This window comes from Stegastes partitus, unplaced genomic scaffold (assembly GCF_000690725.1).
Source record: "Stegastes partitus isolate 25-593 unplaced genomic scaffold, Stegastes_partitus-1.0.2 Scaffold2, whole genome shotgun sequence".
In the NCBI taxonomy this organism is placed as follows: Eukaryota; Metazoa; Chordata; class Actinopteri; family Pomacentridae; genus Stegastes; species Stegastes partitus.
In genome coordinates this window covers 2,080,092-2,107,461 of record NW_007577733.1, presented here as the reverse complement: position 1 = coordinate 2,107,461, position 27,370 = coordinate 2,080,092, and the positions used below count along the sequence as shown (strand labels likewise).

The following is a 27,370-nucleotide window of genomic DNA, read 5'->3' as shown; positions in this document are numbered from 1 at the left end:
GTGTTAGTTTTAAAATATTCAGAGACGTCAGTACACTGCAGTTTGTTACCTCCTGGCTACAAGTGTGAGCCAGATGCAGCTAATTATTGTTAGTGTTTGTCATATTTCAACCACAGCAACTTCAATGTGGAGCTAGGAACAGTCTGAAAAGGTAATAGTAAAACTATGGAAACACAAGCTTGGGGACAAATGAGCATGACAAATCGAAAAGATACCAGCAAGCCAGTTTGCACAATATGTCACAAATGTCATGTATTACTAACAAAAAGAAGCATGCAGCTTCCTCTTAAAGCTTTAACACACATTCTTAACACCTACAAACATGTCTGAAAGGTCAGTAACTGGCATTTCGGAAAACACGAAAGTCGAACAGTGTTGACAGGTATGTTCTGTTATTGGCTTTTTTCTACCTTCAATTTGTAATGTTTTAAGCTACACTGAATCTTAAAGCTGACTGTAATGTGTGTCCAGTCACAACCTCTGTGGTATCAAAGACTTACACAGTAACTAGTGCTTGAGCTGCTTTCAATGTATATATATGGTGTTTTATACTTTGTCCATTGTCTGTGAAATAGTTTGAGACGTCAATATGAGAATTTGATGAAAATTAAAGTGATAGAAGAATTGGAACAGTCTAAACAATGATAATTACCAGAATTTAGAGTCTAGGGTATTTGTAACTGACCCCTCTGCACATGCCCACATGCAACCGAACATATGTGTCCATACAGTTATGTGCACAATATGTAGATCTGACTTTTCAAACTCTTGTGTAGTAGGAAAGTAGTATGAACACAACAGCTAGTCATTTGTGGGTGTCTGCAGTTGTGCAAGTTGGTGTCCTCACTGGAGTATAATCAAGGCCTTAAAGAAAAAGGTAACCGCAAATCAATGCTAGTTTGTTCTGACTGATCACTTTTACTATTAATCTCTTTGCTGACGGGAGTGGTCTCTTCCAGTACGACAAAGCCCTCATCCATAGACCAAAGGGGTCACTGAATGGTTTCATGAGTATATAGAAATGATATGAATCATCAACCATGGCCAAATTTGGTAATCAAATTTTAGTTCAACACCTTGTGGGAGCTTGTGTGTACCATTATCAGAACACCATGATGGAATATCTTTTGGAACAATGTTTTTTCATCCCTCCAGTAGAGTTCCAGAGACTTGGAGAATCAATGTCAAGCTGCATTGAAGCTGTTGTGGTGGCACTTGGTGGCCTAACAGCTTACTTAAACACTTTATGTTCGTTTTTCCCTTAATTTGTCACTTGTCTGTGTATATATTAGGAAAAAGTTGGAGTTTTTCCTTATTGTAGTCCTCAGTCTGACTAAAGGCACACAGATCTGCTACACATTAGGCTATACCCCAGATTTGAAAATATGAAGGTTTTATGTCAGAATCAAGTGTACAGCTAGGCAGTGGGTAATCTTCATGGTTTTGACAGTTCTGACAGTATCACATTGTGAATCATATTTAATGGCTTACTGTGCTGCTGCTGGTGGAGGCTGTGGCATTTGAAGCTTTCACCGCTTTGATACATGAGCTTTCGGGAACCCTCAGGGATCATTTTAGGTCATGTTAGCATGTGGTTAGTACAAGTTGTCAGCTTGTTGCAGACTTGAGGCTTCCTATCTCCTGTTTGGTCACTCTCAGCATTTTTTTTTATGATGCAGTATTGTCCACTTTTTTGTGTTTTTTTTTTTGCCTATTTCTTTTTCCTCCCAAGTGCTACTTTGCATTTTATCTCGTGCTATTGAATACATATAACTGCAATTGTGTTTCAGAGGCATGTGAGAAGCAGCAGGAAATAGACCACATGTGAGTGTTTTAATGGCATTCAGGAAGTTGGAGAGAGGAAGCAGTGAAGAATGCTTTAGTCACACAGTGGAAGAAACCGACACATTCACTGCTCTAGTGTCACCCTCTGAGATGAGCCTTATTCATGTATATCAATGGATTATATCTAAGACGAGAGAATGGGAAGTTGATTTGGCTCTCTGTTGCATATTTAAAAAAAAAAGAAAAAGCTAAATCCTGTGTCAGACATAACGTGAGCATCAGTGCATTCTTTTCTGTTTCGTGTTTCAACAATACATGAATCATACATGGTAATTGTTCATAGTTGCATACAGCAGTTTGGATGCTTCGTGAGTGGAGGATGTGGTTTGACTGAGTCTAATGCAGGCCAAGATGAAGGGGTTTCCCTGCTCTTTCACTTGAATTATTATTAAAGGATTGCAAAGGGAGAGATTTACTTCTGCTAAATTTGCTGAGAAGAGGTGTTTATCTTCGTCATTGATATGCTTTAAATTAGAGGTTATCAGTGTGAGCGAGAAATCAGATTTTAGTGGGTTGTTTAATCAATCAGTGGCATAAATTACAAATAGGAGCCAGAACGTAACATTTGCTGTGAAATATAGTGTAGAATACTTTGCTACAACTGACAGTGTATGTGAACTGGAGAAATTAACCATTCAATTGATTTAAAAAAATAAATAAATTCCTTCATGTAAGGCTAGATGCTACATAAAAAGAGGTCAGTGCAGAAAGACTACTGACTGGCTGACAGAGTAGAGCCTGGTACACTGCCTGATATGTGTCAAGTGAAAAAGGCTCGACAGACATATCATGAGTCATCACATTTTAAAATGTAGCAGGGGTATTGTGGGATATCACAGAGCAATGTGACAGGTACAGTCACTACTTTGACATTTACAGCAGCATATTTTCAGACGCCGGGATTATTTTTCAAAAACATTTTGCTGCCTCGCGCTGTGGTTATGTGCAGTATCATCAGCCACCACTTAGCCAGCAGCCTGCAGATAAAAACAGGGTCACGGGTTCACACGCTTTTGCACATGTCAGCAATTAGGGAAAATGACTGGTTCAGCAGGTGTGATCGCTGCATGATTTAAGCTGGACTTCAAATCCCGGCTAAAATAAATCAGAATAATAACTGCGACACTATAAAGTTCCTGAAGCACATGTAATACGGGTTTGCTGGAACAGATTTATTTCAGCAGTCTGTAAAATCCAAATGACATTTTATGCCATGTCATGAACAATTTAAGAAAATCTCCGTCCTTCCTTACATAGCTCAGCTTTTGTAATGCATATCTTGCCAACCCTCAAGGATACAGTACTAGAAATTTGCTTTCAACAGAGATAACCTGAGGGCAGTGCCGTGCTGGTCTGCAGTCACATGGTCAGGCCATCCAGTGCAGAGCCATTCAATTCTTAGCTGTTCTGGCTTTTGTGCGCTTCCCCTTTTCAGTAGTTGCTGTTTTCGGAAACTGTAAACAGTACCAGCACTTTCCTGAAATAATAAGGCTACTACAGACTCATGCCCTTTTAAAGGCACATCAGCTCTTGCATATATCTAGTGCTTTCTTTTTTGTTTATTTTCCTTCAAAATTAATTACAAGCTCTGAGATGTTTTTGGAATTCATTTGATTGAAACAAGTATCTCCGGCCAACATTGTGTACAATAACTGAGCGACCCCTGCTTATGACCTGATTTTTTTTTTCTTTTTTAGGAAAGCAACTTCACAGTCTATGCTTGATTAAATGGTTTGTAAATCAGCTTGCTGAGATGACGAGGATGCCGTTATGCTTAATGTGACAGGTTTTTCTGTGCGGGGATAAGAGGCGGTGTCGTCTGTTGCTTGTTGTCTGGCCCCCCGTGCATGCTCCCGGCACTGCCTACAGTAACAACACTATATAAGTTCCATCTATAATCACCCAGAGTCTTTTTACTCTCTGTTTGACGAACTCACATATAGATGTTTTTTTTGCTATAAATGTTTCGCTTGTCACTTCAGGTAAAAGTAGACCATGTCATATGTGATGCTCCCTGTTTCTAAAATGACAGTTAAAAAAACAAAAAAAACCCCCACTGAATCTGACATTGTCAATTATAATTTGGAACAATTTTATGTTGCTTAAACGTCTGTGATAGCTTCTTTGTGGCAATGTGCCTTTTTATTCATCAATTAGTTAGTATTGTCATAAAACAGGACCATAGTATCATTTTTTAATTGCTTTTTATTTACTAACAAGATGACTCAATCAAATATTGCATTTGTTTCAGGTTAATTTTCTGGCAGATTTGCCTGTATAAAGGTGGGATAAATATTGTTGTTGTGATTTGTTCAGCAAGCTGTTGATTAAATTTAACACAAACAGTCAAGTCATTATTTTTGTAATGTACACCAGTTGTCACCTGAGCAGAGTTTTGCCAGAATGTCAAATCAGGAAAACTTACTGGTGTTAATAGACCTGTTATGCATTTTTACTCCTTCGTGCTGCAGGTGTCAGAGCTTGGAGTTAGAAAAAAATCCTCCGTAGTTGGTTAAAAAAAAAAAAAGAAAAAAGAGACGCAACACTGTAGAGCAGATGTTTACTGTCATTTAAAGATTCAGAAATAATTATAGGCATACTGTGAGGAAAAACACACCGAAAGGGAGCTTGTGTGTCTGTGTGGCTGCTTGCAGTGAATATATTCTCAATGTCAGTTTAAAGTGCATGAAATTCCAGGTGTTAGTCGGGTCTTTTGTGTCTTTGGCCTCTTTTTTCCACTTCTTTGCTTGTCGTCAAAATGATGTGCTCACAGCGCAAACGTATAGATAGATGTAATACATTATATTGAGAAGAATAAATCGTGCTCACGGATGTCAGCAGTGGAGGCTGTATTGTGCACTACCTCTGAGTTTACAGAGGCAGCCATTGAGAGGACTTCGTAACAAGATTTATTTAGACAAATTAATTTGCTTAGACCGTGTCTAATTCAGTTACATGGAGGGTATTTGGTGCTGTCTGATGCCACTCCCTTAAAATTGATCCTGGTATTGGCTATGTTGTACATCCTATCAGATTACAAAAAGAAAAACATTTATGGCAATAATTAGCAAACATGACTCATGTAATTTCACATTAGGAGTTTGGTGGGGCTGTTTTTCTTCAGTTGAAGACATTTTGGGGATTTTACCCTGAATATAATCCATACAGTGTTTTTAGATAAACGCTGTTGTCACATCTGTAATCTGTTCTATTCATTTGCAGGGCTCTGGGCCCGGCTGCACACCATTTTCTAGCAGGAGCTCTGGTGCACTCTATTGAAATGCTGAGGAGCAACACTCTAGATATATATATATATCAAATATGCTTATACTGACATTCAGAACAGGACATCTTTTTTCCCTGTATTTCTGATCTGTGATTTGATAATGAGCACAGACATGAATCTGTGCCCATGTATAACCTGAATTGTCCAGACCACTGTACAATGCTGATGTACAAGTTTCTCAATGATTGTCCTAAATTTAGGTCATCGCTGACTGAGGCTACAAAGTTCCTGTGTAAGCAGGTTCACGTTCATTTTGCAACGCATGCATCAACACTCATTTAATTTCTCACTTGGACATAAATCTAGATATGTACGTAAAAGCACAGTACATTGTTCTTTTAAGTATCAGCAGTGTTACACTGGCAAACTACGTTTGCCACTATATCTGGTAAAGAAATCTTGGCCATTTATTTTGCTAGTTGCTCTTTATTCCTTATCTTGCTGTTGTGCAGTGCAGATGGCAAGTTTTATACTGCTTCTGTGTCTAACAGCTCTCCAGTGTCTGCTTCTAATGAGTTAGTAGTGTATTGTCTTGTTTTGAACTGTCTGTAAGATCTTCTCAGTGCTGTCCTTTTGCCTTGCATTGTCAATGTCTGCCACTACAAGATGTGTTTTACTCCACTGAAATGTGTGGAATTTTTAAATGCTAGGTAGGGACATTGATAATTGGTACTCTCAGAACAAGCACCAAACCGTTTATTAAATGAATGAACATCAAATGAGAATTCAGATTTTCTGGTAGACTGGACTGCTGAGCTACTTAAGTTTACTTGCCAGCATATGAGGCTAATTATAAAATTTGCAGGTTTCCCTAATTTCTTCCTGCTCTGCTATCAGCATTGCATTTTTCCTCCCCTGAGGAAACGTGGATTTTTTTTGCCACAGAGAAAAACAAGTGTGAGTGTTGCTAGCACCTAGTAGCCTGTGGCTAAACAGTACAGACGATTAAACAGGGACACAAGGTAGTTTCATGAAGTTGCCACAAACTGTCAGCAGCACACTGCATTACACTTTTCACTGTCAACAGTGGCTAGGTCCCAGTCATCCTTTGTTGTTATTAGAACTAATTAAAGTAAAACCTAATTTCCTTCTAAACTCGTTTTAGAGAGGCATCGTAGTCACTGACTTTATAGTGATAGTTCCAGTGAGTGAGTTAAAATGACATCATACAGATGGTCTAGTTAAATTAGTTGAGTATAACAAGTGTTGCTATTTAAAAGCTGTGCGACTATAGTCAGTTTGAAACAAAATTGGTCTTTTGTCTGTCTTGGATGAAAATTTATTTCATGTGCCACTTGGTGACATTTTGTTATACAACTAAGAGCAATGGAAGGATATGCCTCTTTATGAGTTAATGTAATACTAACATTAATTGTAGTTTGTAATATTAATTTCAGAAGTTATTGTGTGAAATATGCATACTGGTATGGTTTTGTGTCCCCAAATTGGCTCTCAAGTTGTTGGATATTGCTTTGTGTTTTCATTTTTAAAGATCTGCATGGAGTCATAATCATATTTGATTAAGGAGGGACCCAGAGCTAATTTGATTAGGTTATTTAGAGAAATATGTGTTTGGTAATAAACATTTATTATGATGAAAAAGTTTACTTTAATAAGCGAGAGAAGCCCAGAGGACATGCAAGCTTAATTGTTAGATGTTAAATTGCAATGTTGCGATGTTGCCAAGATAATGGGCAAGGAAAGGCCCTCAAGTCAAGGCAATTAACCAAACAGTGGTTTGATTGTTGTTAAATTGATTAGAAAATGTTTAAGTACTCCATTTGAAAATTAGCTATTGTTTCACGCAGTTTTAGGCTGTTAGAGAATGCTGGGCTTAATGACACATTGCTCCGAGTTAGAAATGGGAAAAGTTGTTGCTCAGGTCAGACTCTTACTATCACAGATATTGTGTGGAGTGCAGCACCTATATTAAAGGCAGTGAATGACGGTAAAACAAATACCTGGACATCCCACGCAGAACCCTCTATGCATAATGCATGATGCATATGACATATTTGTTATCTTGACTTGAAATAACAACTTCGGCAACACATGAAGCCTGCACATAGAGAGTGAAGCTTTGTTTTCTGTGGTTCATAGCTTTTTTTCCAACTGTTGATCAGTTGTTGCCGACTAAACTAGTGATGGATATGGCAGTTTGAGTGTCTGCTCAGTGTTGCCCAGAGCGACAGCTGATGAAGATACACAGAGGGAGGTGCAGGTTAGAGCCAATCTGTTTGCTCGCCCCAGCATCAGTAGTTTCCTGATTAGAATAGTGGAAAAATCCGCGGCTGGAGGCAGGCTTTATGGCCATCACTACCCCACATCTCCCTACTCATTAGTACTTTACAGCCTAGCGCCACAGCATATGGCAGTGTTGCTACTGCTTCCCATTTGAGGTGTGTTTCAAATGGCTGTCCCTTGCCGAGCCACAAGCCTTTGGCTGTAGCCAATCTTATTGTGTCTGAGACGAAGATAAACATCTGTATTAGGAGAAGTTGTGGTTTTAATCTTTGGGGCCACTGTCACTACAAAAGATGCTCTTTAGAACACATGTTATAGCAATAAAAACAACCTTAGTTTATTTAGTTTAGTTTAATAATTTATTTGTCAGGGACCAGGCACACAAACATTAATCTCATAGGAAAGGAGATGTATTGTACCAGATTTAGCTACCAGCTAATTTCCATATGCTGTCCCTGAGAAGGTAGAACCTTTATTTTTTAACTGTGCCAGTCTGTAACACAATGTCTTGAGAACGTGCTGTATTTTTGAAATACACAAAACCAAACAGCGGCACTAACTTGCATGTTTTCAGTGGATGCTGTGAACTGGTGTGGCTGTGGGATTATAGGTGCTTTATGATAAGTCTCATTTTATGTGTTTATTTGCTATGTGTGTTTAATGTATGTGTCTTGGGGATCCTCAATCTTGAACACATATACATGTTTACATTTAGCCTATTATTTGGGATCATTGTTATCAGTATGGTCACATCCAACACATGTACAACATCCTGGATTTGCTTGTACCATCACTGGAGGAAAAAAAAAAACAGATCATGAGAATGAACTAATTCTAGCTGTGGTTCATAGACATTAAGCACACATGCTTTATGTCCTCTCTAATGTATGCAAGTGTTATTGGCAACTTCATTTGGCTTCATAGAGGAAAACGAGAAAGTATCCAGAGGACGCTGTACATGTGACAACACTTCAGATGGGACACATACTGTGCTTTTGCCCGTATTGTCATTTTCTGTTGGATCTTGTTTTTCACACTGTGCCCTCCCTCCAACAGAACATACACATAAAAACTTTGGCTGATGATATGGTAAGGTGCTCGGTTTAATTTTGGTGTGACTAGTTTTATTTTGCGTCATCTCATGTTTTGCCCTGACTGCATGAGACTTTTAACTGAAATATGTGGATGGCTCAAATATGACAAAAACTAATTATTTAAATGAAAAATGTAAATAAATAAGAATGTGTAAAGATGAAGTACATCTAGTTTTACTTTGAACTTGTGTTACTACGCTGTAACAAGAAAGGAATGAACTTCAATCTGTCTCACTTACTGGTTGTGGTAGAACTATAATGCAGTGTAAATAGAAAAAGATTTTTCATGTTGCTGTTAGTTAGCCCCACCAAGGTCTGTTGGTCTAAATTTTTCATTATGAACAAAACTTAGCCCATAGCATTTAGACTTTTGTAAGCAGCTCATAGATCATTTAGTGTGTGATTATCAGGAGCATTTTTGATGAGATGTTTTTTGCCTTGGGCTTTTTTAATACTCTTAGTTAACAAATACCCTCACTTTGACGCTTAAAAGCTCAGATAGTGTTGCATTCATTTTCGTATAACCAGTCAACATGTCTTTGCAGCTTGCAGAAATATGTTTTGGCCTTACCTACAGTATATTTGATCCATCCAGTTATATTTCACGTTACTGACAGTAGTGACATCATGTATGTCATATATGTTTGTCTTTCCATTTCATTTTTACATAATATGCTCATTCATCCAGCATGTCCTCTCCCTTTCATTTCACTAAATTCAACTAACAGTGTCTGGTTGCATGCGGTTCATGTACTTTTTCTACTTTCACACTAAACTTTACAGAATGCATCACAATAGTGTCAAGTGATGAATAAAACAAGGAAACTTGTTTCTTACACTGCGAGCTTAAGTTGGTTTTGAGAAAACCTTTTGAATAACATGAGCACAAACCAGGTAATCCTGTGGGTTTGATGGTAAGTACAATCCTGTTTAGTTTCATACAGTGTCCTAAGTGAAATAAATGTGTTCTCTGCTGCCAGCATGTTCCAGACTTTTTTGTATTTGTTATTTTAGCCTCACTTTCTTTTGTTTCAGCAAGACATTTTGAGCTGTCCTCCACTTCAGAGTATCTGTACTGTAATATGGGGTGAACAGTGTCTTTTGATAGCAAGACACAAAACAACTCTGGGATGTGTGATAACATAAAGTTCAAGTTCCCAGCAACTTAAACCAATCTCTGTATATATGTTAATATAAACAGGTTTTCTTTTAGTGATCCACATGCTTGATCCTTGTCTAAACAGGGTTGTTGGCAGTGCAAAATTTAAATATCTCAAACACTGTGTTTTCTTTCAGCGGGATCGTATTACCAGTTTCAGGAAAACAGGGATGAAGAAGGAGAAGCCCCTTATACAGCACCCAACAGATCCCCTCTCTACCCAAACTGAACTGCCTGTTCCTCAGCCCCTTTTTGATGACCGATCCATGAACCTTTCAGAGAAGGAAATTATTGACCTCTTTGAGAAGATGATGGTAAGTTTTGTGTTTTTCTTGCAATGTTTCACTTGTATAGGGTCACCTGTAGCATTCCACAAAAGTTTTACTGCACCCATTAATACCACAGAGTAATAGATACTGAACATTTTATGATGAAATCTTGTATGTATCTTAAAACAGATTGTCTGACAGTAATGTTGGTGTAGAAGACTTAGACAAGACACGAACTTAAGTTTGAATACTTTTTTTCTAACAATATTTTGCTAAGCATGCATCCTTGTTTTACTGCTGATTAGATGAGACATATGCAACAGGATGATAATGAAATAATGACACTGACAAATGTAGTCAAAAGTTTATTTTTTTTTTTTTACTATACACGGTGCTACAACAGTTAAACACAATGTTCAGTATATATTTAAAGAGTACCTTCGGTGATATTTTTAGACATATGTATTAATTGGCCACAAACCACATAAAGAGACTGAAACCAACAATGGTTTGATCCCACTAACAAGTATAACCGAAGCTTGATGTAGCGTATTCCTCTGTGTCATAGAGCTCAATTGTTGTCCAAACTCTATCCCTCATAGAGCTACAGCATTGCATTCGGTGACATGTCTTTTCATTCTAAAAATTGTAATGGCTCCTCAGACTAATAACGCTGATAACTGTCACCATCCTTGGAGAGTAGTAAGGCAGAGACTGCTATGCATGCCTGGGACAGATAGTTGGGTCAGATCATGGTTATCCACGTTCGCCTTTTGGATCCTGTATTATGCTGTCAGTTCATTTTATCCATCCTGAACAACGTCTCCAACGTTCTGGGCCTCAGGTGCATTGAAAAGTCAGGCTGGTGAGTTTAACACATGAAAATTCATCCTTGTCTCTCCCATCTTGGAGCTACTGCAGTACAATTTCCAAAATGTCAGATTAACTGCAGAATCTATAATCTGCTCAGAGCCTTGCTATCTGTTGACAGGGTAACGTAAGTGTCAGCTGTTGCCCTTAGCCTTTAACTGTCCTACTGTTGTATTTCTGCTTCTCAGCACTGCGGCTCAGACCAATCCATCACATCGGACAAAATCATGTGTAGGACATGCATTCAGGCGTGTTGTATCGATCAGACTCTGTCCCATAAATTGTGAATTTCTCTGAGAATTTTCGTTCAAAGTCAACAGATTGTGATAAGTAGCTCAACAAGCAAGTGAAGCAGTGTAAACAGAACTGGTGTGACTGTGTGACCCCTGCCTTACAGGAATAACTCTCCAAAGGTCATGAACATGATCGCCGATGCGAGTCTGGGAAGCCATTTCTAAATAAACTAGAAGAGCACTTGAAGTGCTCAGTCCTTCACTAAGGCGATGCCCTACCTCAGTTTAAAAAAGTAATGCGGATTTGCTCCAAACTTTAATGGGTTCATCCTTTGGTCAAACTCCACCTCTCCACCGAGTTTCATGAAATTCACCATGTTTGTGTAATCTTGCTGATGGACAAACAAAAAACAAACAGCACTGAAAACAAACCTCTGTCTTGGTGGAGGAACTATAGTGCCTGTATATTTCACAGGGAAGAAGCATGTCCCTGAACAGTGGGGCTCAGTGGTGTGTCTGTGGACAACAATGAAGCTCTGTGGCATAAATGCATAAACTTAGTAAGGCTTTGGACATGTAGCCAATTCTTATGTTAAGTTCACTGTTGGTTTTTGTCTTTAGATTGGATTTGTTGCCAGTTAGACAAAAAAAATACAGAAAATCACCAAAGTTTTCTTGACTGCATTTATAGTAAAGATAAATCCATTTTACATTCAGATGTTAAGCTTTTGTGAAGCAGAGCTCCACCTACGTATTCCCTAGGCCACTGTCAGAAGCCCACCAAACTTTGAAATTCACTTCGCACTCATCTGTGGGGTCAAAGCGCTGTCACACTTGTGATTTTCTCCATTGAAATGCATTTTTGGCCTTATGTACTGCAGGATTGAAATCTAACAAAAAGCTTTCAGCCCATCTCTTTGAAGTGAGGAGCTGAATTACTCTGGCTTCATTGCATAGGTTGTGTGTACTATTGTGGATAATGTCTCTGAGTGTGTGTGTGTGCGTGGTACGGTGCCTGCCTTTCCTTTTTTCTCATACAATGGTCTTTATTGCCAGGGCCACAGAAATGCGACCAGTGCTCCTGGTTTTCATCAGGCTACTGCTCAGTGTTTTCTTGCCTGGGTGCTCATCCCTGTCACTCAGTTCACCTCTCAATTACTATGTTTGTGCTCACAGCAGCGTGACATTAAACCCAGGCTTCAATTTGCTCAGTGACAGACGACACAGAAGACATGTTTGCTGGTCTGACATTTGACAGGCCTTGACACTTTGGGTTGGGAAGTATAATTACAGTAATGAAATCGAAAAGAAAAGGGTTATTTACTTATGTACTTTTGGAGCCACCACTATTTACATTCATGGACTGTAAACTTTTCTGCTTTGATGCAGCAAACACAAAAATAAACAAGGTGGGTAGTTTCTTTTGACGTGTGTAGCTTCTCTTCGGCATCTGTCTTTTCTCATCATTTCTTTTTATGTCTCACACACATACATTTTAGTTGCTCTCTTTGTCTTTACAGCCATTCAGTTATTGATTGTTATTATGTTGCTACATGTTGCAGCCTCAGATGTGTTGCTGCCTTCAAATGAAGGGCTGACCCCATGCCATATTAGTGAGACCACCTACTGTGCATTAATGACTAGGAAAAAGTAAAAGTATTTTTTCTCAGGAAAGTGGTTTACACATCACGTCGTGTATCTCTAAGCTTAAATAGCACATAGCCTATTACTGAAAGGTCATCAAAGCGATCTGGTAAAAATATCGGAAGAAACACTCACACGGTGGCAAGGAAAACCAAATGAACTCTTTCTAGAATTTTTTGAAGCTAACCATCGAGAGCAGGAGTATATTCATGAACGCATGGGGGAAAGTTAAAATGCATGAAAAAACATTGGCTTTCAGCACTGCCTTAAGAAGGGTGTAGTTTATGTCTTTTACTCTATGCGTTTTGTCACAGGATTTCCCAAGATGCGCACAGCCGGAGTTCAGAGACTCATCAAAATGCACAGCAGTAAATCCGCTGATGAAATGTCCAGTATTTGCATCTCACTAAGGAGGCAGCTGTGTTGCAGTGGCAGACTCCGATCTGAGAGGTTCAACCTAAGAACAGAGTCACACAAAAACAACAAAACACGTAAACTAATTTCCTCAGCCTTCAGTAAGCTGCGAAAGCGTTGTGCTGAACCTAGACTTATCACAGTCCCCCCTTCATTACAAGCTGTCTGTAATATGGTCATCGTAGAAAAGCAGAAATGTGGCGTATTGTGAGGTCAAATACATGATCTTGATGGTGTGAACCTGTCTCAGTAGTCGTTGCATATTGACACTTTAAGTCCCCTGTGTTTATGTGGGCATTAGCAGTCACGGAATTATTACCTAGATGAGGCTGTTACTTGTCTGTCAGCATGAAAGCTTGCAAGAGCATGACATCCTTACTTAGGATTGATTGAACTAATTTGATTTCTGCACCCATTTTTCAAGAGAATGGGGAATGGTGTCAAGGCGCTTTGCAGAAACAGAGCACCAACGAAAGAAGAATGTCACATTGCAGTGCTGCTGTGGCTAGTTTGAGGTTTTATGTGCCTCTCTGTGTGCCATTGTCAGGATGAACACTCCTAGTATTAAGCTCCTATGTGATCCCTCAGCAGTTCCACTCTGCACCAGGACATTAAAACCAGCCCACAGGAGAATTACTGCATGTGCCCTTACACACTCATGGATCAGACTTGAGGGTAGTGGACAAAATAATTGATTTGTCACAGCTGAAGCAAAACATTTTTTTTTTTTTTTTTTTTACTTCTACTACTTTTCTTAGATCCATTTTTCCCTTTAGAGTGCCCCTTTCAACCTCAGATTCATTTGATGGTACCCTTTAATTGTTCTTGTCCCTCATTTGATGCTAGCAGTGCTCTGCGTTGTACTGTTTTCCACCACATTGTACTGACAGGATTTTGGAATTTTTCCTAATCTTAAATATATATATTATATAAGATAGGTGTTAAACAGGACAGTGACATATAAAATGTTTTGTTTTCAATCTGTACGAAAGCACATTTGATTTGAAATGAAGTTCTTACCTTAATTTGAAGATGCTTACATGCACGTCAGATGGACCGTGCAAAAATTGTACACAATCAAAAACTTAAATGTCAAAATATGTTTAAAAAAAAAAAAAAGTTAAAAGAAAAAAAAAAATGGAATAATTGGCTGCAAATGTGTTGCAGCTAATGACTGCCTGAAATGTACAACCACAGACTTCAGCAGATGCTTGCTATTTTCCCTGGTGAGGTGCTGCCAGGCCTGTAGTGCAGCCATCTTCACTTATTACTTGTTTGGGGACTGGTCTTTAGTGAGTCAAACACCTGCTCAGTTGGATTAAGGTGACTGGCCAGTCAAGAACATTACACTGTTAAAATGTCATTGGTTATTTTGGCTGTTTTCAGGATGAACATTCTGCTGTGCTATTCCAAAACTTGGGATGGATATCAGCCTTCAAGCTGAAATTTAGCACATAGACGTCAGCCATTTTTTTCCCCATTTGAGGTCTAGTCTGCTACAATACAGAGCCAAAAGAGTGAAATCAATATGCCACTGTCCCGCTACTTCTGGACTGCACTGTATATACAGTACATGCACAACAGAGTCTGTCTCTCTGCAGGACTGAGCAGGAATACTGATGTTTGATTTGCCAAGTGTTGCAGAATGAGATTGTTTTTGGCATGAACACAGCAAATACAGACTGATTGCTATTAGGAAATTCTTAGCAGAGCTCGGCAGACTACCATGAGACAACAAGTACAGATTCCTTTGTAACTCCACTGTCATTGATACAAGCTCAAATCTCCTCATTTCAGTTACGCCAGCAACATAGTCGTGATATCTTGAGACTCTTTTTATGTCGCCTATGAGGGTATAATTAATAAAAGAGAATTAATCATTTTGGAGGCTAAACATGGAGGGCTCATTCCTTCAGTTTGCCCCCTGACAAGCATCCCGCAGGCCCACTGCTGCTACCCCTCCTACGATATATTCACCCTGCCACTTTTTGCCTCCTTTATTGAATGCCAATTAAGCAGATAAATTAGTAGGGTTCAAAGATTAATTAAAAAAACCTGCTGGTTTCCTTGGGTGAAAAAAACCTGCCAATTGTAAAAGTTTTCGCTGCATTTTTTTTTCTTCCCTTGCCCGTTTTACAAAAGATGTTAATGTTTTTTTTTTTTTTTTCCCCTAGCTCAGAGGGTATTTACTAGAGGAAATGTAGTTGAAGGAATTTAGGTCACAGTGCCCCTGGATGGGATTCCTGCCCATGCTTCACTGACGAATGAAGCTAAACAGTTTGAATCAGATTACTCGTGGTTAGACATTTAAACCGCTGTATAATGCGACGTTCTTATTGAGCAGTGATATGCTTAATTTATTAGTTGAATTTTACGCTGAATCGGACGGAGGGGGACCGCTGCCAAATCAGATCAACCAAAAGACACAGGATTTTCTTTGCCTACCAGCAGAGGGCAGCATGCCTCCACAACTTTAGGTCCGCCATCCTAAAACCCTGAGGAGGATGTTTTTTCACTCTGTTCATTCTAGCCATCTCTTTGTGAGAGAGTGCTTCTGATAAACATCCCCCTCCATTCTAATCATCATGTCATTCCCTAGCTTTTAGTGCTCTGTCCGGCCTTCGCTCTATGCCCTGATGTCTCTCACATGAAAGACCTCTTTTGTGATGCAGAATTAAAGTAGCATGAAGATAATACTCCCAATAACACTCAGATACTGCCTATCCAGCCTATCTGATGTGATTGCGTGGCCTCAATAGACGCAGTGTTGTTTGATTTTGTTCTCCTGTTCGGAGTTGGGGTGTACAGTTTTTATTGCTGCAGCCTTGCTACTTTCGTTTCAAGGACTAATTATTACTGCCTTTATTTTCTGCTGCTGTACCCCGTGACTTTAACAAAGAAGCAGAGATAGAAAGAAATTTATTCAGCCATAGAAGGACAGGATCTGATATAAAGGGTTATAGTGGAAATGGAACAATAATTATTGGCCGGTCTAAAGTGCTACTTCTTACTTCTGAAACTGTTGTACTGTAAATAACCTGGTTCAAAGTTTGAGGTTTTAAAATCCAGATATTTTGAATTACTTACTAGGGTTAAGTGTCCCACTATTTAGATACTAAGATTAGATATGTGCTATGTGTATATGTGGGACTGACTTTTGCTTTACAAGATACCTTTTCTTTCATGTTCTGTTTGCAAGTGGTGTAATAAAGGATTCATTTTGTGATCCGAATTTAGTTTCCATTCAGATTATGAGTGTTTTTGTACAACATTCTACTTAAAACTGTGTGCCCAATTTTGACTAGTATCCAGTCTTGACTATTCCCTTACATTTCATTTCACTGTCTGTGTGTATTCAGGAGGACATGAACCTGAACGAGGACCGCAAAGCCCCTCTGCGTGGGAAGGACTTGAGCACCAAACGCGAGATGGTGGTCCAGTACATCTCAGCCACTGCCAAATCTGTAAGTGAGAGTGTAAGACAGTTTTATCGTTATAAACGATAGTGCACTGTACAATTGTCGTTTGGTAGGTTGAAATATCATGACACTCCACATGACTCTCCGGAGCATAACCTGATGCTCTACTTAATGGCTTGCTTTGTCATCCGTTCTTGCGCACTCTCTCTTCTGTTGCCTTCCTCCACTCTTCATGCCTGAGAAACCCACATCTTTGATTGCAGTTTTGATTTGTTTTCTTCATTTGTTCACCCCATTATGCCAAGATTTAAACTGTAGTAACTCACTCACTCAATGCTAGGTGGATGGTCAGTGCTTGTCCAATCATATGCTTGCATGAAAATAGTTGGTTGTCCAGTCGTGTACTTGCATGTGAATTATGTCCAGTGGTGGCGGTGTCTTGCCTCACTATTTGGTTTTCAAGAATTGATCAAGTTCAGTCAACCTCTTGGCTCAAGTGTAACAGAACATAAATGGTTTTAGGCCAGTGACAATTCATCCTACAGCTTTATTTGCTCTGAATGCTTAGCAGAACAACTTTGCAGGAGTGTTTACTATCAGTTGCTTTGTGTTGAGATTAGCAATAACATAAATCAGAATTATGTTGCCTGTTCTACGTTTGCATAAATTAGTAGAGAGTTGATTCTTAATCGCACTAAACAATAAAAACAGTATTTGTGGAAATCCATAAATGTATGACATATTCATGTATCCTCCTTTGAAGTTTTTGCTGACTTTGTGAGGTGAAATTCGTATCATTTCAGAAGGAAAAAAAAAAAAAGCGATGTCTATCCCCATTGTTTCCTGAACCTGGTAGCTCTCCCTTGACATCATCATTTATTACCTTCCTCATTGTTATGGTAATTAACTGGCATTATTGATAATGATGATTATCCGAGATGATTGAATTCCTCACAGGGCCCATTATGCTTTGTGAGCACTGATATTTTATTCAATTCAATAAGGTAATCCGTGTAGTCAAAGGACAGGGGACAAAATGTGACGTCTGTCAGCACCCTGCTATCACATTTAATATGACTGAAGGAGGAGGATGGTTGAATGTTAGTGCATACTGTGGCTACCAAATCCCTCTCGCAATGAGAGACACTTCACACACAACTGCTCCGTTAACTCAGTGAGACACAGGCACAGGCTCTTTTTCTGTCTAAGAGCATATACAGTAAAATACATATTATAACTTGTTTTGAAGTCTAAAAATATATTTTACTTGTAAGCTGATCCTAGAACCCTAATGAACTATTTTCAGTTTTTTGGACATAAGTAAAGTTTACTCATCAGCAGATATTTTGTTTTGTTTTTAATAAAATAAACTGAATACTGTCTTGAACCAAAGTCATACATTGCCTTCCTTTTAGGTCCTAGAGTCAAAATGTATTTATAGGAATCGAAGGTACAATGAAGCACAAGCGTTTCAGTCTGTATAAACTCTCTTATAGAGTCCCTTGCTCTACGTTATATTAGATAGCGTGATTTGGGTTTCAGCCGCTCAGTCACTTATTACTTACTGAAGCCAATATTTCGCATGGAATCAAGACACAAAAGGGTTTGTCAGCAAACACTTTAGAGGTATGATGTGTTTAAAAATGTAGAAACCTAACTCAGTCTTAAGTAACCGTTTTGTTTCTGAAAGTCACTCCAGTTTTTGATCATTCTATATGTATGCATGTATGAGGCCTATATGTGTTAAAAGTGAAGGGTTAACGTTGCCTGTGGGGGTTGATATGCATGCAATGAGGACTAAATGACTGTATGTTACATGGAAAATGCAAGTGGTGTCTGCGTGTGGTGCATTGTGGACATGTTTGGGTTCCTCTGTCATCCTGTGGTGCCTTCACTGCTAATGTGACTCGATTGTTTTCTACAAAAGCTGTATGCTGCGTGATGAGGTTGCAGTTCTGGTCCTGGGGAGTGTCTTCACATATTTCTGTTTGATTTCCATTTATTTTGTGTTTGTGTGTGTGTTTGTGTGTGTGAAAGCATAGCTGTGTTTAACAAGTTCCAAAAGGACATTTAAAGAAAATAGTGACTTTTCTGATTTATTACTCTTAGACAAGTATACTGTTTGACACTTATCCATTATTATAGCCATTGAAAACAAGTGGGATATTCAAGAATGTCTCCAGCTCCCGTTACCATATCAGTCCTCAAATCTGTATTTCGACGTGGATAACCGTTTTTCTCACTTAGCCTACTGTAAATGCAAAGTATGCAGAGGCAAAATGCTTGGAAGTCTAAATCAGTAAATATTGGCTGAACAAGAAACATCCCCTAGTAAAGTGTGGCCTTTTTCTTGTCTGTCTCTGCAGACCTGCTCAGTTCAACATGTGCATTAGGATTTCACAAAAAGCAATATTTCCTGAATTCAATAGCTTGAGGTGCTTTAGGTTTTCTTCACAAGTTACAGCTTTCCTGTGTGCATATTCATCATTCATGCATGTTGCCATACCACATAGGCTATGGCATTTTTAAATAGCATTCAGCCTAGAAAAGATGGCTAATATGGGAAAAGACTGATTATTACTTTGTTTACTCTTGTAAAATATGTCTTTCAAACGAAAGTCAAAGCTCCCCCCTCCCCCTCCTTTCCCTCATGAATTGCCACCTCTCTACTAGTTTGCCGCCAGGCACGATTGAGAACACTCCCATACTCTACCAGGGTGCCTCAGCAGGAGTCTAGCAAATTACCCCCAACAAAATGTCTTTTCACGGGAGAATTCTACGTTGACCCTGTTCATTTGAATATGAGCTGTGTTTCAATGGAATTCATCTCTGCTTTTGCAGGAGTGTGTCTGTGGACGTCCTTGACCATCAGCTTTGCATGAACAGTTGCCTTTCTTTCTCACTTCATTTCTTGTTCTTTCTTCTCAATATGAACGCATGCCAATATAATTAAACCTGCCAAAATTCATTTTTATACTAATACAATTACTCATTTCTTAGAGATTTACTTTGACTACCACCAATGAATAATTTCCTGGTTAATTTCAAACGTGCTGTGTCTCATGCAGGAAAGGTGTGATGGCAGGGTCTTGTAAGGGGGATTGTCCAGTGTTTATGCAGTTTTATTCAAGTAATGTTATTGGTGTAACCATTAATGTGCTGCCTTCTTCTCTTAATGGGCCATGCATTTGCTCAGATCATCCAGGCTCTTGATTATGATATCGACGAATGTTTATGCAATTAGTAAATGTTTTTCCATCATGAAGAAGGCCGGTAATGATTACATTTGCACTGAGATGAAAATCCATATACTCGTATGCAGTGACGTGCCCTTTTTATTTATACTATAATGTAACAGAGATGTTGCATCCAAAATACAAACTTGTGGAAACTGTGCTGTTCCCCCTCAAGCTCCTCCCTGACTATTGTCTGAGCACACTAAAGATAATGTCTGGTGTTTTGGTCAAGCTGCTGTACAATTGCATTCAAAAATATGCATATAATGTTGTTGGCATCAACATCTGTAGGAAAAAAAAAATCTAAGTCCTGAGTTGTGTCAGTGTGACTCATTTCTAGGTGTCTAGTCTGCAGGATTCAGATAACACATTCCCCAGTCTTAAACAGGGACATGCTGCATTCACTGGAGAGCAAGAAAACGGTGGATATGCAGTGTGATTAAAAAGCAGTATTTGCGTGATCAGGTGGTGGCATGTGTAAAACGGACTTTATGGCTGTCATAAAGTCTCGGTGGAGAGATCGAGAGGGGAAATCAAGCATCAAATGGTCACAGACCTTGAGAGTTTGAGGATGACAGTAAAAGAAATGAGAGGGTAGATTTTTTTTTTTCTTCCTTCTTTGAGAACTGTAGCGAAAAGGAGGTAAAAAACAAGGAGCCAAGTGAGTCCTGTAACTTCCCGCAATCAAAGTGCATTTCCTCAGAAACATGTAGCAGTGAAAGAAGAGCTCAGCCACCGATTAGAATACATTTACTCTGCTGACAGACACCCTCCTACTGTGAAACAAGCCCCACAGTTGCAGTAATGAAAATCACTTCTGCTACCTGCCATTATTGACAGATAACAAGGTTAAACTCCAAGAATCGTGCTGACTGCATGGGTTCAAGGTAGCTCTGCCATACAAATTTGACACCTGAAGCCTAATGTTAATGGCAGCAGATTGATTTCAGCCCAGAGAGGCCCTATGCAGTATCTTTGCTCACACGAGCCGCTGTTCCTTTTGGGGAATGAATCTGTAAATCAATATCTGTCAGTCAGTCAGTCACAAGGACAATCATATTTTACCTGTTAATCATTTAATAAATCCCCTTGTTTGCAAACGTGCTGATTCATCAGCTTCCCTGTTGTTGCCACAGTTGCTCCCTTTATATGCATATATTTACATGCATTCATATCACTGTCTTATTAAGAATTTGAGAACTGGAAAGCTGAAAACAGACATTATCTTCAGCATGTGACCACAGTTTAAAGGTTTTCCTGTTGTCTTTAAAATTTTTCGTTGTATAGTGTGTGCAATATTTGTGTGAAGGATTTTTGTGATATCACACAAGATACGCTAATGCTTCAACGTGTAATGGAGAGCATTGTCTGGCCTACTAATGATTGTGCTGTTTGTGTCTTTTTGCACATTAACCTTCTCCGCTGATCGCTGCATGCAGATAACTGGGAGCAAAGTTGCGGTAAGTAGCCCATTATTTATTTGGCTTCTGAATCTTGTTACTTCCATGTATCTGTCTTCATTCACCCCCTAAACACACACACACACGCACACACACACACATCTGTTTATCTTGTTTTGGAAGGAAGTTGAGAAGCTGTGCAAGTGAGGTCCTTTTTATGGCTTGGATTTTTATTTTCAGCCGTGATATTGCTAATGGGCTTTAATTTGAAAAGGCTATAAATTGTCAACACAACTCCTTCATGTAAATTGTAGCACTTTCAAATGAGGGATTTTGAAATTATACAGCCTGAAAATTACTTGGGATGCCTTTTGTTGGTTTTTGCTGTTTCTCTTTTGAAATTGCAGTGTAACACCTATTAGCATTTGAATATTGTAATACCAACAAAGAGTGATAGCTTTTACACAAATTCTCATAATCTTCAATCTAATCTGTTTATCAGCACATGGTGCATCTAAATGGTTTAATGGTGTTCATTTTGTCTGAGACACAACGCTTGCTGAGAATATAGACTTCAAGCACACACTCATGTGCATGTGTGCATACAAACTGTACACACACACACACACACACACACACACACACTGATTCATAGTGAACAACTATTTTTTTTTCTACCTTTAACAGATGTAATGGACTATGTTAATTTAGTGGAAGGATTCATGGCGATATATTTGAATTCGCTGTCAACAACCCTCTCGCAGTTTAAAAGAAATAAGGCACATATGCCAGTCTCTTGTTCTCTGCCATAAAGTGGCACCCTGTTGACTTTTCAAAGAACATTCTAAGATTTTTTTTTTTTTTAGCTGTTCGTACAAGAAGATGTTGTTATTGGCTCGGCAAGTGTTGAATTGTCACTTTAAATGGTGTTTTATTGCCTTTTGAGGGCTTCGTAAGGATTAAGAGGACTGTAAAGCTTAACTGAAACACAGACAAGGTAAAGCGGCCCACTGTGACCTGGCCTCTGCTCTGCCCATGCTCTTAGACAAACCTCGCTCTTTGAGGCATTTTACAGAGACGTTTTGTATCGATTGCATTTTCTCCTTCTTTGTCAAACTGTTCTTTTGTGCTTGGTTATTTCTGTGGGAAGAGTGGGTTTTTCAGCTTGGCCTGTGTGGACGTGGATGGAGTAGCTCTCATTCAGCAGCAATGGCCACGTTCTGTTCAGTAAATGGAAAATGAAAAAAATTACCCCAGCTCCTACCATGACCGCTTATCTTAAATGTGGAGACCTAGTTTTCAGAAGTTCTCCAAACCGTGCCAAAAAACGCCAGTGACCCTGGTTATCACCATGTTTCTGCCAACTTAGGAGTATGCTGAAGCATTTGACCTGGCTTTTGTAACCTTAGTGTCAATCCCGCACCAGTAGCCCATACGTATGGCTAACATACTGAAATCTATGAGCTGTCATGCCTAAAAGCCCCACTGAAAGAGGGGGAGAAAGCAAAGAGCATTTAGCCTGGTTAGCCGATCGTAAGCTACAGTTAGCTCCCTGCTTTGCTGGCAGATTCCCATTTTCACGCTGTCAGCGTGCGTCGGTGGGACAGAGTGCTCTCATATGTGCTGGAAGAGAAGTGTTGGTTTGGATTGTCTATAGGGAAAACACAACTCTAACTGCTCTGTCTGAAGCATGAAATCTCTCTAGCACTGTCCCCCCTCCCAGTAGAGAATGAGGGGGGAATAGAAGACTGAATTGGCTCTAATCCACTCGACCATTGTGTAAGTGTACAACAATGCTCGGTCTCTTGTGCTCTCTCAACCTTCTTGAGCAAGATACAAAAAAAAAAACAAAACCCCAAAACACACATACGTAGACTTAAACAGTCCAGATGGACCCAACACATCTCCTTATGCAATGTGCTGCATCTGCCTGTTAACCACTACGATGGCTTTATAGCATCAGTTTCTGTAAAGACCTGAATTACGTCACATGTCAAGAGCCACTTTGTAAAAATCCATCAATGACTCCTATAGAATTACTGTGAAAGTAGATTCCTCTCTCATCTCTGTGCACTATCACTGACAGGCAGTGCAACTCTAAATGCTGCGGGAACTATGTGGCGATTGTTAATGTGGTTGTGTAGACATGTACTGTATATCTCTGTAGACTGCTGTCGGTTTGTAGATTTGATCAAAGAGTCTCAGACCTGAGAGAAAAGGTCAGACGGGAGGTTGTATTGGCTGCACGGTAAATGATGTAGTTCGCAGAAGTGTTTGAGTTGTGTGCTGAATTATTGTACGTTTGACACTGACCACTTTGCTGCCATTTACATTACAGCGTTCAGATGTGAGTTATGGTAATAATCGTTAGAAAAATAATCAATTTTGAAATAACATTAGTGTGTGACATTAGGAAGTCTTAGTATTTGCATGTCATACACTTTAGCCTAGGTCATTAATTTTCATTAAAATAGGTAAATGTGCACGTTGTGGCTATACAACACTTCAAACTGAAGGTGTTTGTGTATTTCACAGTCATTAAATTGAATAAGCCCTGAACCTTAATTTTTTTTTTTTTCTTCATTATTGTTATGGGATGAAGAATGTAACATACTTACAATGAACATGGGGTATTGTACTTGTTTTTTTTGAATTTTTTGTTTTGGAGCTACTATTTTTTTTCCTTTTTAAAAAAAATTATTTTAGCTAGAAATGACAAATTTCTTGATTCGGTCTGCTTCTAAACTGAGGAAATTTGGATTTTGGACAGCTGAGCAGACAAAAGTTGAAGGATGTGAATGGAAAAGTCCTCACTTTTGAGAAACTACTTTCTACAATTTTATTAAACAGTCCCAATAACTGACCTTGAAGGGCATTTCTGTTGTTTGATAAGTTGATTTTTCAATTCATCTAAAGAGAATTACCTGTGCTCCTTTTCTCCTGTGTGTATGTGTTGAGGATTTTTGGGCTAATCTGTAAATGAATAGGTAGGATAGAGGTTTGCAACGCATCCAGATGGGAAACAAGGGACACAGAAAGAGAGTTGCAAGGATATGAGGCAGACATCTGGCTCCTCTTTAACTCCAATCAAGTGCTCGTTCGCTGTGCCAGGAGTGCTTGCGAAGGACCTTTACAAAAAAAAAAAAAAAAGTAAAAGAAATATGGTGAGCCTGAAAGGAAATCAAGGCACCCTCCCTCCTTCATTCCCCTCTTTACCTTTTAAAACCACATGCCTCAAAAGACTTTTTGTTTCAAGCTAGCTATTAAACTGGGTGCTGAGGGTTGAGCAGATTTGATGTGGCACATGTCCTTGGTGCTTTAAAAGAACGGCAATGAAAAATTAATCAATAGCGTGTGCCTCCCATGCCCTGAGCCAGTGTTCACCATAGATTCTATTTTAAATTAAGATCAAGGAAACATGCTTTGGAGGAGAGCGTTTGAATAAGATGTTTCTTTGATTGGCTGAAAGCATATTTTAGAGTTCATCTGATTGACATAAAAAAAGTTGTCTGGGAGTAAGATGAGGAAGGATTTATTTGACAAACTACTGTTGAATAGGCTATCTGCGTATCTAGAGTCTGCTGTCATTTTTAATAGAAATATAATATATGCTGTTTCATTGACTCAGATTCTTTTTGTCTTGATTATAGATAACTTCTATTTCCAGTTTTCTTTACTGGAAAGTTCGAGAGCACTGAGTTTATTGTTGCTGCTGGTAAAATACTTAAAAACAATACCAAAAACATGCATACACTATGTTCTCTAAAGTGCCAGTCGTGGTCCAGAGTGTAAATTTTTACGCACGATTTTTGTGGAGACTTTGGAAACAAGATTTTGCTGGAGCTCATATAAAGGTTTATGAGACGATGCATGTCAAATCTGAGCATTTGTATAACGTGTTAGTTGACACAATCAAAATAGTTTTTACTCTCCCAGTTCCCAATACACTGTAATCTGTAGCAAAATTGCAGGTGCACCTCTTAAAAAAGACAAATGGAAATATATGACATGTCAGTTTTTGAGATGATTTTCTTGCAACAGTAACAATAAATTAAAAGAAAACTTTGCTAACTATCCAGCAGAGGCATACAGCCATGTGCAATACTTTTCTACTTGTGTCTAATTTTGTGAATTCACTGTTTTAGAAAAAATGAAAAAAAGCAACAACAAGAAAACAAATCTATGCCACCACTACTTTTTGGTTTGTAGAAAAAATAAATAGTCATACTTCTTTGTAGTGCACACCTAAGTCAGAGTGGATGGCAAGTTTATCCTGGGGCCACCTGTAATTCTAGTTACTTTGAAATTAAAAGCATTTTTCATATAGAGGACTATGTCTAGAGAAAAACAAAAATGTAAACTATTGAGGACCGATGGAGGTATACACGGATTTCTAAGTGAAGATAAATAATGTAAATGAGAATTGACAGTTTTCTGACAGTTTTTTTTACCAGCTTTATATCTAAACAAAGGAACAAGCCTTATGACTTGAGTTACTTCCGAATATGATCAGTGGAATAGGAAATGTGCATGATAGAACTATGAAATATGTGATTTAATTAGCCAATATAAGGTAAAACAACTATTCAATGACTGTGAACATACTACGACAATCTGACAAGCAAATAATGTCTGCTAATTGATTGAGCTCCTAAAACCTCATCTCTGTGTATCAGTTTTATAATTGAAAGTTTTCCCATATCTACAGTGTAGAATGTGCAGATCTCTAAATCCACCCCTTCCTACTTACTGCAGCTCCAGCACACCAGCTCACCTACAACTCTGCTCAAACACTGTACAACTACTCTGCTCTACACAATGACAAGTTGTAATATTGGAGGGATTCAACCATACATGATCAAGCGTGAAGGATGCGCAAAGCTCCAACCCTCACGTTGACAGAATTGGTACTTTGGGTTTGTTACGTATGATCTCAATCCAGGTTTTTGAAACTGTCAAAGGTATGCTGGCAGAAATGCTCAGTCATGGCATAAACTACTTATTTTGCTCATGATGTGTCTACCAGCGTTTAAAAAAACACCATGTGGACATGTTAACAAGGTAAAAAAAACAGAGGGGGGTCTTTAAGCTGTTTCGAAGAAGCAAAGGGAATTCGCATTCACATAATCAAGCAGATGTCAACTAGGGAGCTCAGTATCACACTGCTGCAGTGAAAGGAAAAGAGAACATGTCTGAACTCCATCCCATTTTATACCTTGTTCATCAACGTGACAATCCCAGGCTCCTCCTACAAGGTTAACTCTTCCTACTCATCGTGACAAAAATATCACAGTATTTGTTTTGGCCCTTGACATTTAGAGTTTGTTTATCAGTTTCATATAGGATTTCTCTTGAATGGCTTTAAGCAGACAACTAAATTTCAATAATTTCTATTTCTTATATGAATTAAGCTGCACTTTACTGAACTGCCTGTTTCTGTGTTTTGCCCACTCTTAAACATCTTTTAAACACAACCATACCATAACCAAAGTTTATGTGACCAAGAGTTACTAGGCATAGACGTCAGCAGATGCTGTGTATAAGCTGACCTCGGCCTTTACTGACGACACCCTCAGCTCTTGCTTGGTCTGAGATGTATCTGCCTTTGGTCTTTAGGAAGTGAGATGAGACTGAGTCGGGCGCTTTTAGAATACCCCCCCCCCCCTCACCTGAAAAGCTCAGTGGTTACTTTGGCTGTATGTTTAAGATTGTTGGGCTGCTGAATGAGGAAATGTCCTCCGGTGAGTTTTAATGCATTTGGCTGAATCTGAGAGCACATATGCATTCATGTTTTTGTTGGGAAATCATTAATAAACACCAATGGGCCCAGTACACTAGCAGCCATAGATTACCAAAAGAAGCATCAGATGTTTGACAAATGAGCTCGGTCGTGAGTGTTTCTTTTTTTTTCCTTCAAACATTCCCCTTTCAATCCTTTTGATACAGACACATTTACATCATGGAGAGCTTTCTCTACTTGGTGTGCATTTATAAAGGGCTCTTCCTTTACAATGCTAATGATTTTCCATCCATTCACACGACTTGTGCTTCTTGTTTAACCAGGCTTTTTTTCTAATGTCTGCTTTTCTTGTGTGCACCAGCTGTTTTTTGATTATACCTAACTGTTGATTTTGGATAACCAGTGAGCTTTAACAGTGAGACTTCTGCATCTTCTGGACCTCACTATTATCGTCTTTACTTGCATAGTCACCTCTTGACCTGATATTGATGGAGTGGCCCTCCACGGCAATCAAAAT

At 38.9% G+C, this 27,370-nt stretch overlaps 1 protein-coding gene across 1 annotated transcript in view; it reads left to right on the top strand.

Moving 5' to 3' along the window:
• diaph2 (diaphanous-related formin 2) overlaps nucleotides 1-27,370 on the top strand; it is a 382,471-nt gene that overhangs the window by 5,787 nt on the left and 349,314 nt on the right. Inside the window, exons 3-5 of the mRNA XM_008276280.1 lie at nucleotides 8,432-8,464; nucleotides 9,766-9,942; nucleotides 16,418-16,522. Coding sequence (XP_008274502.1) covers nucleotides 8,432-8,464; nucleotides 9,766-9,942; nucleotides 16,418-16,522 — 315 coding nt within the window. The remainder of the gene's footprint in view (nucleotides 1-8,431; nucleotides 8,465-9,765; nucleotides 9,943-16,417; nucleotides 16,523-27,370) is intronic.